This window comes from Calidris pugnax, unplaced genomic scaffold, assembly GCF_001431845.1.
Source record: "Calidris pugnax isolate Ruff unplaced genomic scaffold, ASM143184v1 scaffold40, whole genome shotgun sequence".
In the NCBI taxonomy this organism is placed as follows: Eukaryota; Metazoa; Chordata; class Aves; order Charadriiformes; family Scolopacidae; genus Calidris; species Calidris pugnax.
Genome location: NW_015090796.1, coordinates 3,407,320 through 3,421,302, shown reverse-complemented (window position 1 = coordinate 3,421,302; position 13,983 = coordinate 3,407,320). Strand labels below are relative to the sequence as shown.

At 38.0% G+C, this 13,983-nt stretch overlaps 1 protein-coding gene across 7 annotated transcripts in view; it reads right to left on the bottom strand.

Moving 5' to 3' along the window:
* Positions 1-13,983, bottom strand: part of MEF2C (myocyte enhancer factor 2C) — a 123,493-nt gene that overhangs the window by 6,833 nt on the left and 102,677 nt on the right. For 4 of the 7 annotated variants that reach the window (XM_014936857.1, XM_014936851.1, XM_014936855.1 and 1 more), the window contains 4 exons: positions 4,014-4,186; positions 2,718-2,741; positions 1,676-1,805; positions 512-647 (listed from right to left, as the gene is read on the bottom strand). In XM_014936857.1, the coding sequence (XP_014792343.1) occupies positions 512-647; positions 1,676-1,805; positions 2,718-2,741; positions 4,014-4,186 (463 nt within the window). The remainder of the gene's footprint in view (positions 1-511; positions 648-1,675; positions 1,806-2,717; positions 2,742-4,013; positions 4,187-13,983) is intronic. The other 3 variants (XM_014936853.1, XM_014936856.1, XM_014936854.1) reach the window with 1 other exon arrangement.

Below are 13,983 nucleotides of genomic sequence, written 5' to 3'. Positions count from 1 at the left end.
GTTTGCTTGTAGAAAGCATTTCCAAAGAAATGAAACTTGAATGTCAGAGCTGAGCAGAAGGGAGTATGTGATTATTAAATAAGGTTAAAGCTTAACTTCAGGTCAAATCATTATGTCACTCTTACTTGATTAAAAATATTTAGAAAATTTTCAAGTTTACTGTAAATGTTTGTGCTATAGTAACTGGAAATAAAAAGCATAAATGGCAAAATACAGCAACAGCACAATATAAATGTTTAGGTTGGTCTCTACTAGTGAAATAAAATGCTGTTTAAAGAAATAAGGAATAAAACATGAACCATAATTTTTACTAAATTACTGAGAAGATGTCATGGACACAGAATACTTCATTTGAGCTACATAGCAAACATTTCATTAAATACATAGTTCCAGTTTTGGGAAATGGAACTCTTACACATAGTAAATATGTGCCTTGATATATTTTGGATTTGTGATTGCTGGGGAGAATGAAGTCACTGTAAAACAACAAAATAAAGAAAACACTGCTTACCCCAATTGACTGAGGGCAGACGGTGGCATGTTATGTAGGTGTTGCTGTTGCCAGCCAGTCACAGAACCAAGATGAAGAGCACTGGCTGTATTAAACCCAGAGAGAGATGATATATCTGCACTACTCAGAGAATATTCTAGATTTGAAAACAGAAAAGACAATAATTAAAAGGGAATTAAAGAGGAAGCAATTAAACAATAACTAGCATCGTAATTTTCACATGTCACTTTACAAGCCTTTTAATTTTAATTACACCAATCACATTAAGTTGCAGCAGAAAAAGTAGACCTTCCTCTTCCCTCAACTCATTAACTTGGGAGAAAATAATGCCCTAATAATTATTCTCTAATTTAGCAGGGCTTTTCTGGATCTGGAAAATGCAAAGCACTCCTAGCCTGTATTATCCACCATAGCTACAGATGCACTCGCACACAAAGACTTGAAAAACCTAAGAATATTTTGTTTATCTAATAATATTCTTCCTTGTTGAAGCCAGCAGGCAGCTTGTGTCTGAACAACACAGGTCTCCTGTAAGAGCACTGGATCTGTCAGCCAGCGTGCTGTGTTTGGCAGCAATGTGCAATGGGAACTGGAAAGGGTCTCTTGGGGCTCCATTTCTAGTCTCTCCCAGGTAGCTACGTGGTAGCCCACAAAGTTATTGAGCTGTGTTTTGACTCAGTGGAGCCTCAGACTCGGTGGAGCTTCCTTCTCTGAAGACATTCAAGTAGTGTCTGGACAAGATCCTGTGCAACCTGCTCTAGGTAGACCCACTCTGGTGGGAGGGTTGGACTTGATGATCTCCAGAGGTCCCTTCTAACCCTATATGATTCTATGATCCTATGCCTTTTGGAAGAGACACTCAACTACATGAAATTACCTCTTGAATTACGAGGATTAAGAAGTGTCTTTTAAGTTACATTATTTATTAAAGCCAACGAAAGAAAGCTATCAAAGCAGTTTTCCATTCGTAAAAAATAGCTAACTTTTAAACAGATATATCTCAAGTTAGTGAAAAGATACAAAGTAAACGAAGTGCAAAAGCACATCAGATATGAATATTTCAGTTTCTCCCAACGAGCATTAGTTAGTTCATGAGTACTGAGACAGACACTTGCCAGCATCTTGCTCCCTCCCCCCCCTCTTTAGGTTTGCACCCATACTCACCAGTACCATATGTTGTTGAGATGGCTGATGGGTATCCTCCCATCCCTTGCCCTGGTAGAGTAGGAGTTGCTACGGAAACCACTGGAGTAGCCAATGACTGAGCAGACTGGGAGTTATTTATCCTCTGATTCTTTTAAAGTAAGTAAAATAAACAGATTATTGACTAGTTTTCAGTCAGTTGAGTGTATTAGATTTCTGGGTATGTTTTGTGCATGAGAAATAGAGGCTGACACAAATTTCTAGAAATTAATCATTTAACATGTGGCTTTTATGAACTCTGCCAACCCTATCATTTACAAGCCTTCAAGAGACCAGTTGTCACCATAGTAACCCATTACATCAGTATCTCCTAGGTAACTGAACTAGTAACAAGTAAGATTGCTTTTATTGTGGGTAGAAAAAAAGATCGTGTGAAAAACTAATGAAATATGTAAACTTTATTCCCATTGTTTTCCTTTTCACTCAAAATAAATAAAAAGAAAAGGCAAAAGAAAAAACCCTAAACCCAGTCCTACTGGATTCTATGCTTTGAAAGTGAGGGGCACCCCAAGATTGCTGAACACTGAGCTCTTACCAGCAGATGGTGCTCTGACTACTCTGTTTTTTGTGCAATAAAACAAACTTCAAGAGCGTTGGGTAGCACAGCAGTTACACATTTAACTCCGGGGCACTAGATGTTGCACTGTAAATACTGCACTAGAGAACCCTAATCCTGTGAGTGGCAGGACAAAACGACCAGAGAGCCAAAAAAAAAAAATGTCATGAGGCTGCACCATCTTCAACAGGGCAAGTTTACATGCTTTCAAAATGCCAGCATTAAGAAAGCTTTATTCTAGCATGCATAATGTGAGTATGTGCAACAGCCACACCTGGCCTTCCATATTGCTAAATTTCAAAAATCATGGTGATTTTTTCATTCACAAAACAGTTATGGTTAAAGGTTTCCATTTCATTTCAACCAACACTTCACCTACACAAGTATCAATCATCCAAAATAACTTTTCTCTTCTTCGTTATTAAGATGAACATCACTACCACTTACCAGAAGCAGATCAACATCCTCAGACTGAGTGCATAGGAAAGGAGCATTAAAAATTAGTGAATATAAGTGTTTACCATGATGCAGATTTCTAGCCTAGGGAATAGCTTCACCTGATCGGGGCAGCAAATTTACCACTTTCTGAGCAAAGTTGGGAAAAATAACACTTCATAGCTCTCCTCTTTGTCCTTCTAATGGGATGTTTGTTTTAACTGCGAGGATAATCTACCCAGTTTTCAGAACAAGACTTTCTCTAAGAATTCATTATTTCTCCCACAGCCCCCGTGGCTGCAGAGTGTGTTGCTATACCTGGTTTCAGGAGACCTGACCATTCACAGAATCCCTTGGAAAGTATCAGTTTTAAGGACCTTGGAATAAATCATTGGATGCAGACAGCTTGTCACTGCCTTGGTCGACTTTGAGCGCTGCCCTGTAGGAGACTGTTTGTTACTTATCCTCTCAGGAGGCAGCATCACATTTATGTGGGAGGGGGTTAGTTTGATGTTCAAAGTTAATTTATTACGTGTCGAGCTAAAGTAGCCAGCTTGGAAGTTGTTTTAATAGTCTCTGTTACATAACGGAAAAATGCATTTGTAGTGTCACTTAAATTTACCATCGAGATCCTTTTTAAATTAAGTTCACTTTTAATGTTAAGTCACTCATGAAAGATTTACTTGCAACCACTAACTGACTTTCGGAAGGGAACTGCAAGATCTGCACATGACACCTTCATGATTCACCCTTCTAGCATAATAGCCTGCCTAATTTTTTTTAATCCTGGCAGGAGATACAGCAGGTTCATGCTCCTTTTTATCCTGCTCTATGTTTTTACTACCTCTTATAGTTATAAAATTTGGAGCTCACAGTGATAGAGTTCAAACTAATTTATTTGTAGCTAATCTGCCATCTGCTGAGAGTATGTGTAGCTAAATATTTAAGAAAAACACAGTAGGTTAGGAATACTCAGGGTTAAATTCAGCCTTTATAACAAATCCAGGAAAGGTTCTTCCAGCTACTAGGAAAGAGACTGCAAGATTTTAGACTGTGCAGGACACAGTTCCTATTTTGCCACTCAACAGAAAAAAGGGAGGAAGTAAATATGACTTCATAAAAGCAATCGAGCAGGCTCTGCCTACATCCTCAGCTCGATGTCAAGCCTGAAGGTTAGACAGAAAGACCACACGAGCAAGAACATGGAATGTTGTTCTGCTGATTTTAGCTGCTTTGAGCAAGCCTTGAAATTCTTAAATATCTCTTATCTGAAGGACACAAAAAAAACAAGCTTTGAAAATGCATTACCACTGATGGCATCGTGTTCTTGCTGCCAGGTGGAATAAGCACACGAAGATCTGGTTTACGGTTGTTCATTCCCAAATTCATTGGAGGCGGAGATTTTGCTTGCATATTCTTGTTCAAGTTGCCAGGTGAGACCAGCAGACCTGGTGAGTTGCGGGGGTTGCCATATCCATTTCCTGTTTAGGTAAAAAAAAATGAAAAAAAGAAAAGAAGTAAAGAGAGAGAATGGTTATAAAGCCCACTGTATTTCTTAAGACTGAAAACTAAAAATGTTCAGTAAAAAAATTCAGTGTAAATACCTGCGCCATGCAATGTATTTTTGTATGAAAATACAACACATGCCATATTTGGAACAACCAGTCTCAAAATGCTTTCTTTCATGGCAGCCAATAACCCCACAATATGCCGAAATTAATTATACGACTTGGTTTACAGTACTATGGTGTATAGCACCATATACCGTGCACTCGAAGCAGCCAAGATCTAATGTTTGCCTGACAAGAGAATCAGGAAAGTCAGGAAATCTTATGGCTTAAAAAAAAGTCAAAGCTCTGCTGTGCTTTCTCGACAACTGCAGAGGATTCTGCCTTGCCTGACTCAGCCCTTTCCAGGTCATGATTTTGTTTTGTTTTTAAACAAAGGATGAGTACAGCAAGCCTATAATTTCCAGAAAAGGCAGGGGGGAGGGCTAGGAAGATTCTTAAATGTTTTTGGCTCTCTTTTACACCACACTTTTTGGACCTGATTCTGTCAACACTAAAGTCAATGGGAGCAAGAGCATAACCTTATTTGGAAAATACCACCGTATCTTTCATCTTCATCTCTCTGCTGCTTTCTGCAGGCCCCAGGAACAATTCTGACAGGCAGATGCTTCATTTGCCTTTTTTAGAAAAGGGTTTCCTTCTCTCACTACGTAGCAATGACAGCTGTATGTCTGTAAGGTTACTGGCCTGCCATCCCACTAAAAATGAGACCTTCCTATTTCATCCGCCTAATTCCACCTTTTACCTGCACAAAGTCTGGGAAAGAGATGACTTTTTAGTGTAGCCTTGAAATTCTGTCTGCACAGGCTCAAGAGAGACGCAGCAACTGCCCAGTCATAGAGAGGGAATAGCATGAAAAGTATTACAGGAGGAGAAAACTTTAATGGATAAATACCAAGAAAGTAAAGATACACAACATAGAAACAGTGTTGGAATATGAGCAAGTGAGTTTGGCAAAGTCCTATGAGTTAGATGCCCTGGACCTTTGAATTTCCTTTGCAGCCCTGAACTCAGTGAAGAACTCAGCATCTCACTTTTTTTTTTTTTCCACACATGAAATGGGGTTTACAGCCCTAAAGGACATAAATGGATTATGGAATTACATTTGATGAATTCCACGAGGTGGGCATAAAAATGACAGTACACGAGAGTGAATCTGTATTTTAGTTAGGATAATGAAGTGTGTCCAAGCATGACTAACATTATATCATGTTGTTAATCCACAAGCACATTAACTAATTGTATTTATCAGATCAGCAAATCCATGGGGAAAAATATATGCCTTAAAAAAGGCCTATTAAATGCCAAAAACAGCACTTCAAGCTCTGGAAGACCCTGAACTGTGAACACTAGGCTTAGGACATGGGAAAAGTATCACAAAGTGCTTGATTTCCGTATTTGTGAGATCCCTTTAGTCATAGGTCTGCCCGGACTTGTTTATTCATATGCTTTTTATTAAAATAATCATACAAGCCTCTGCAAAAAACAATCAGGATGAAAACACAGAAGCACTCAGATGACTTCAGAGATTTTGCATTAAAATATTTTCATAGTTAATCTTATTGTTTATTTCCTTAGTAATATCTTATAGTGAGTGAGATAAAATGAGTTAATTTAAAAAAAAAACCCTGTATTTTACACTTATCAAGCTAAAATAGCAGAAGAGTCAAGAATTTTCCATTTTGTGTCAGAAGGCTTTTTTTTTTAAATGAACGATTGCTCTCAACATGGATTTGCTACATAATATGCTCTCCTTAATGCTATGTGCTACGACAGGCAGAGAAATGAGAAGGGGAATTTGAATGCACAACAGTATTTTCTTCTAGAAACTGCAGTGTCTCCTAAAAGTTGGTCTTTGACAAACTGAGCACCGAAAAGCAGTAACGATGTGGAGGAGTGGTCAACATAAGAAACCGAAGCAAAAGTAGAGTTTATCTGGTTTCATACAGACACTATTTTACCAACGGGAAGTAAGACTGCCTTGTGAAATCTGCTGTATGACAAGCATTTGCTCAGAAAGAGAAAATGAAGCTGTTTGAAGAAGCAGTGTATTTTTTCTTTTTTTTTTTTAGTTCTACAACATAAAGCCTGAGATATTTAACAAAACAGCACGCACTGTAATCTGCCTGTTGTGATTTTCAGAGAACAGAAACCCTTAGAATAAAGAACTCCCATTTTCTACAAGAGTTTTCTACAAAAGATCTCTACAGATTATTTACCTAACGTCATTTTCTATTAAAAATTAAGAGAAAGAATGCATCTATAACAAACTTTAGAAACTTTTGCCTGACCTTTACATTATTTACCTACTGAAGTAAAATATTTTGAACAGTGATAACATTTCTTACATTTATATTTTTAGAACATCGAATTATTTTTAAGAACTACTGCAATCTTCTCTTTACCAGCAGATTTCTGCTGTTCATGGCATATTATGCCAGCTAGCATTTTGGAGCCATATAATAACCATTCCTCTTTCCAGCCACCAAATTGTTATTCTTTGGTATAATGTGGATTCAGGAATGTAAGACTGTGGACCTTAAACCAATGATACAGAAACCCATCATTTGAAAATCAATGATGAATGCATGCATGCGGTTTACAGTTAAGAAGAGTCTGCATTTAAACCAGCTCTTTAAACCGTATCCTCTTTACTCAGAAAGCTGTGGCCTCCTCTGAGGCAGCTGTCCCACCTTCAAATAAATCCACCGAAGAGAATGGCCTCATTTACATTCAGAGGCAAAAAGATGTATAAGACTTCTAATATACAAATTAAACCTTCCTTCATCCTATACTTTAAAATTACGCTCTGCCTGGACAATTACCAATTTAGATGTGACTGTATGCAGAACATCGCATTCCACTATCCACTTGAAAGCGCAAAAATTATATGTCATGTATGAATGGATTTCCTGATTATAGATTATAAGAAAATGAAAAACAGATGGATTTTAGAGCAAGTTGGCTTTACATTTTTATTTGGTTAAAAGCCATATTTTTGCTGGAATAGAACATTTTTAAACATTACGGATATAACTTGTAATGTATAATGAAAATAAAAACAGTAGATGCACAAGTTTTAAAGGGCATATGTCAGAATTTGTAAATTTGCAGCACTTTCAATTCAAGAAGTTTTCAGAGAAAATAATTTTTCCTCGTGTTGTTTGTTATACTGACTTGAAAGAGTAAAAATATTTTACACAGAAAAGAGCTTGTTTCTAGACAGAACTAGTGGAGCAGCACGTGTCATGAAACGCAGTGCCAGACTTTGTATTTGGACTAATGGCAGAATATAAAGACAAATGCTTTCTGAGCGTAGAATGCTCTTCTTTGGCACGTTCCCACATCCTGCAACGAGGCACAAGTGCCATTGACTTTAGAAGGAATTCTGTCCAAGCACAGACTGCATGATTAATCCCTGCAATATCACTTTTTAAAAACACCCAGAAAAGTTATTTTTGTGGACCAGTAGTTATTCAGTTAAGAAGAATTAGCAAAAAAATATAAAATCATTTGCTCATGGAAAACTATGATTTGAACTGTGTTACAAATTCATGTACTTAACCATCCAAGTGACCATCTTAAATGGTCACTTCCATGTTTGAAGAAGTTAAGAGTACAAGTAGAGAACTAGTTTATTCAGGACAGGACAGCGAGCAAAGCTTACTTCTCTTCTTTCATCCCCCATTAGTAAGACTTGTATCCTACAAGTAGTTTTGGTCATCGGTATCACAGTGACTGCAAAATGGCTGCAATTACTGATTATCTCAGAGTTAGGGCAATAATTCTGTACCAAGCATTTGAGCCAGGAAACTTTGCATGTGTTACGATAACACAAATGAGGAAAGAATAATTTATTTCCATATCTGTCAACATCCTTGAACACTATTGACATGATTCAAAATCTTTAAGTCTTGAAAAACTGGAAAATTTTTGTATTTTGATTTCCTGAAGTTTTGAACCTATCATGCCCCTACTTGTTTCTTCTTCGTTTGTGATTTCAAAGATATAAAAATATACTGAATGAAAAAACCTCTACGGTAGTCCTAGAAGAACAAAGAACAAGGCACTCAATTTATATGTCCTTTCTTTGATCTCTCTTTTCAATGACCATATGGGTTGAGAATTTACAAGATTTTTAGGACCCTGGGATGCCTATTTCCGATTAATTTTAACAGGAAAAGAGCTTCCAAATTCTTGAAGGAGTTTCAATAACTATTAATGGCCATTTCAAGTTTCCAACCAGTGTATGGAAATTGTGGAAATTACCATAGTTCTTCCATGTAGAATATGTACAGACTATTTAATGGAGGACTCCTGTGTCTTACTGGGTTACGTTAAATGCACATCCCATATATATGATATTATGATTGACCACCAAGCCTATCAAAAAGAATGTTCAATTTAGAATGAATCTATATAAACATGAGAGCCAACTCTGCTACATTTTACCTCCACTTCAAAATATATGTATATATAAAAGAATCAATGCAGTAATAGAAATTTTGCTAAATTTACACCCACTTTCCTGCTTTTGAAATCTTCACTCAGTTCACTTTCCAACTTTCTGAAGGACTGGTAATTGTTCCTAATAGTAATTAAAAGGCAAGGCAAGGATTCCTTTTCTCTCATGTGTAAATTTTTTTTTAATGCACACATTGTTGAAACAGGCTATGGTTTACCACCCAAACAAAACAGGCACCAACAATAAAGCACTAATGCCAGGAAGCTGTACTGGTATTCACCTAAACATAATTTTTAAAAGAGATAATTGAAGGTTCTTGCTCACATGCTGCATTCTAGTCATTTCACAGTACACGAACTCTACTAAATGCAAGTGGTAGAAGAAAACCAATCTGCAGATAGGCTTACCCAGAAAAAAAAAGAAAATCTTTACATTAAAGTAGCTGCCCATTCCCACAACATTACACTAATGGACCTTCTTTACTGAATTACTGGGAGCCAGCTCAGACAGATGTGGTATGTAAAACCTACTGATTTGTGTGAAAGAATTCTCAAGCATCTTGTGAACTATATCAGCTGCTTTGCAGGCTGAAATAGGATGAAAGTGCTGTGGACTGAGAGACATTTGGAAGAATGGGAAGAGAATGAGAAAACTATCTCAATAACTCTTTGTTACAGTTTTAGAAACCAACCCAAGGAAAACTGTATCTATGATTTGCTGCTATTTGTAGTGTACTATGAAGAAAGTGACTTCTCTATTCTGTAGCTCGTGTTTTTCAGTTCTGCTGTGTCTCTGGGCTGGCTCAAGTGCTTCAGCTCAGATCCTACACACTCAAGACAGTATGGGTCTTATTGCTAAATCTCAAGTTTAGTGTCATTAACAGTCCTCTCACCAGTCCTATGGTTCCCATCACTGGACCTGATCCAGACTCCCACCCATGGGGGGGTTGACACCCTGGACCATTCCCATCCCCATCCTCACGGAGAAGCCTGATGGTCCTGACTGTCCCCTCGCCTGTCCCGATCCCTGGCTAGGACAGTGTGATGAGCCCTGGCTGAGAAGCCTTCTCAGCCACCCTCAGGTGGAACCTCTGGTGTTTCTGGAACCTCTGTGGTTCCTGGCCCCCAGCTGCCCCTGCGGGTGTCCTGGCAGCATCATGAAAGAATTAAAAACCAACTCTTCCTCTTCAAATTTTCACATCAAGTGCTGCCAGTTACCTTAATGAACTGCTTACATGGATGAAGCAGTCAAAATGGTGTCTAACCCTTGGGCTAGTGCCATATAAAATTTGGAACATCCTTCCAATCTACTCTGTTTGGAGTGTTTGCAGGTGCACACAACTATTGCTGCAAAAGGGCATGTGTATAACATACTGCAGCAACTGGGCTCAGATTTCCTTCGGGACAGAGATGATGCTTCTCAGGCAGCAGCTGAAAGTAAAGAAGTGGGTCTTTGGCCACTTCACAACGCAGAACACACTGCAAAACACATTTCTGGAAATCTAAGGGCATGCCATGAATCAGGGAGGCTAGCAATCCGAGATGCCTTTTCAGCCAAATGGAGAAATAGATGAGCTCATTTAGATGTAGAGTGAACGTCCATGAGAACAGAAACCTGACCTGTGTATCACAGACCATTACATTTCATGCAAATACTTTACTGCTGAGTCAAGTGCATAACTAAGTACATGGCAAACTAACCTGATCACCAACACTGCGGTTATGTTCTGTTGCTATAGCAAGATCTGTATTTAAATGTTTCTGAAGCAGTTCTTGCACTAAATGTTCTCCCACTTTAGCCTGGGCCTTCGCACCTTAATAAAATGAATGTAAAGGTGGCACCTGGCCGTCTGCAGAATTAGCCTGTGGCTACTCACATAAGGAGCTGCTGAGCAAACCTTCAAAATATTTCTTATTGCAATTGGGTTTTGCGAGCTGCAGGCAGGAATTTCATCACAGCCTTTGGAATAGGAGTGTATATTCACTCGTAGGCAGGGAGGGTCTGTCACAAATTCTTTACACACTGAGAGAAGGGGGAGTGCTCTTTCTTCTTCAAAGATAATTATCCTTATTCCTCCCTTTCTTGCTCAGCAAAGAAACAGAGCAATTGACAATAAGTCCAAGTCCTGTTTGTGGTTTTCGGATTTTTCAGTACAGTTACTGCTGTCAGCATGTTTATATTCTAATATTGTCTGATCATAGCATCTTACTACTTTCATAACCCTTTAATGGCACCTCATTTCAGGAATCTCAGAGCATATAGCTTTAATGCAGAAATGCTATCTTTCTCTTTACTTCTGATTGTATTGATTCAATTATTTCCACTTCCAGAACACTAGTTTCTTTTAACGTGGTTATTTATCAATGCCTATGCTCATCTCAAAACACATGTATTTCAAGTTATCTTTTCTGCCTTGAAGCTCTGCCTAATCGACACGGTAACTAAGCTGTAATTATCGAGAACAATCATTTCAGAAAGTTCTTCAGTTTTGTTGTTTATAAATATTACACATCCATAGTTCAAACACACGGGTTCAACGAGCACCAGAATCCTACTCCTGCGTGTGGTAAGTTGTTAAGGTATGAACAAAGTGTCAGGGATCTGACAGTCACCTAAAAGTGGCTAAAGTGGCTGCGCTGGGGATGGAGTCATCTCCCACATACTCAGATAACCCCCTCTCCAAAATATATTTTCAGGACTTAGCAGATCTTTCGTGAAAGGTACAAAGCTTATTTCTCCTCCTGACTGCCTGAGTGAGAACCTTTGAAAAGCTGTCTGCTTTGAACAAATTATTTGCTGATCACAAATAATGTCATTTTTATGCGTTTGAAATCAATAGTTATTTTCAGGAAAAACGCTTTGTTAATGAAAAATATTTCAAGACAAGAAGCAATTACAATTATAAACAGAACAATTATTTGAAAATGTGCTTCCTTCCTTTCCTAATTAAATTTTTGAAATGATTCTTCACTTTTTTTTTTTTTCATAAACATATAGTTGAAGTTAAATTGTTGATTTCTTTTAAATGCACAACTGTTGAAAAGTGAAGAATGCATAAATTAAAACTCAATGTCAGGAAAGTTTCAGGACTACAGGGTATTAAACACAAAAGATATACGCTTATATTTTTGTCTTACCAATGTTATTAGAGCAGATACACACAGAAAAGGCAAGTGTTTTGCACATAGATAGTACTACTTAGACCTGTTTTGAAATTTCAGCAGTTGCAAAGAAAAGGTCAGTAACTAAGCCATCCCTGTCTCCTCTGGCTTTTATTTCTGGGAGCCTGATCCAACTGTTATCAAAGGAAAAATCGGCTTGCAAGAGATTTGGAAAACAAATGGAATCTATGGATTGAATATCTCAATTGGGGAATCACATTAAAAGTTTCAGGGCAGGGGTCACATTAACTTAACACCGCCAGGAGCTTCCCTGTGTGGCTGCAGTCCCAGCTTTGAGAGGTTAAATGCATTTCTTGCTTTCTCTCTCAGAGCAAAGCCCTTGCTGCATTCCAGATCCAGGAGGCATCAACTACCTCTTTCAGAACTCAGGACAGGCATGAAATCCAGATGTTTGCTAATTTGCAATGCCTTCTTATATTTTCTGAGTTTGAACAAGAATATGGATTGCAGCTTGCAACAGAAGACAGCGTGGTGTCTTAATGAGCAAGAATGCACAGACAAAAAAAACCCACAATGAAATCCCTGTCTCACTGAAGTAAAGCATAAAATTCCCACATACTTCAGTAGGAAAAGGATTTTATCTAAAGAATCCAAATTATTCTTTGTGGAACATTTGAAACTGCTTGTCATAAAGGAAAAGAAGTCAATCACGCCTGTCTTTAAAATCCCACTTACAAAGAACCACAGTTTGTATGACTCACTTAATTGTTCATTACATGTGAACTTAGGGCTTTCTCCCTTTCAATCCTTTCAAGCTGTCTTTTTATAAATACAAATATTGAGACACTGCTGATTAGAGAGATGATGAGACAGAGAATAACTAAATAAATTACTAAGTCAACACTAACACAACTGATGGAAACCTAATAAAGGCCAAATTTTCACAGGTTTTCATTGAGGTCTACTCAGAATATGCCTATGTGGGTCTCTTCAGTGGTAAGAGGTCACATGAGTTAGCTGAAAATACACACACCCCACCTTAACATGACACCCATTGCAAGGGTTCTTCTTTTATTTTTATATGGACAGCAGCATCTATCCCTTCAAAATTGTTCTCAAAGTTTCACTGATGTGATTCTATCTGTATGAAAAGTGTCTGAATAATCTGTATGAAACAGAGCAGTTGCTTAAGAGCAAAATAAGACTTGATTTTGGAAAGGCCTGTGTTGACTGCCTACACAGATATAAAATCCAGGTACTGTTAAATAGACTATTTCCCTTCTACTATGTATTAGAGCTGTCAAGCAAGTTCTAGTGTTCTTCCTGCTTTATCACAAATCTCCTACCTGTAGGTACTTCCCTTAAAACGCTGAGAAAAAAAAAAAGTATATATCCTCCCTATATAGAGGAAAGTTTTGAAAAGGACCACTTAATGGCGTAGTATGAGTGGAAAAAGAGAAGAGAAAAAAGTTGTGCTTTTCATTTCTGATCCCCCTCTGTGGTTTTAAGCCAGCCTGCCAATTTATGATTTCTTATTGTTTGGATTTGGCACTATTGCATCACAAACTCTGTTATGAATGACTGCATGTTCTTTCTTTTGGACTGCAAACTTCCTTGGAGAGGAACTATTGTTTACTATACTTTAGTACCGCATCTTGCCCAATCTTTGGATCAGAGGTCTGCGGGTGACTGCACTCCTCGAGCAGCAAGGGAAGGGCAATGACTTATCATGCTCTCCCTGGCAAACCCAGTCCTAACAGGTCGCCCATAAACTGTGGTTTGGGAATCATTGTTCCAAGCTCACTTGTTTATTTAACATATTCCACACTTGTAGCCTAAGAATTACCTTCTCTTGACTATGCCAAGCATGAGTTCAGGGCACAGGGGGTAATATTTGTGTAACCTTTTAAATTTTTATTTTTAATTTTTAGTATTACTTTGCTTATTTACATGTATAGTTTGAAAAGACAGTACTGAAACTAGGTGCCTTTGAAATCTTATTTTTGGTACTGCTGGTAGGCTTATTTGGTCAGACTGCTTCTTTTAGTAAATCACTCTTTTTTGAGAAGATACAATCCAGATTGCCTCTGCCCTCAGGGTTTATAAATTATCCCCCCCCCCCC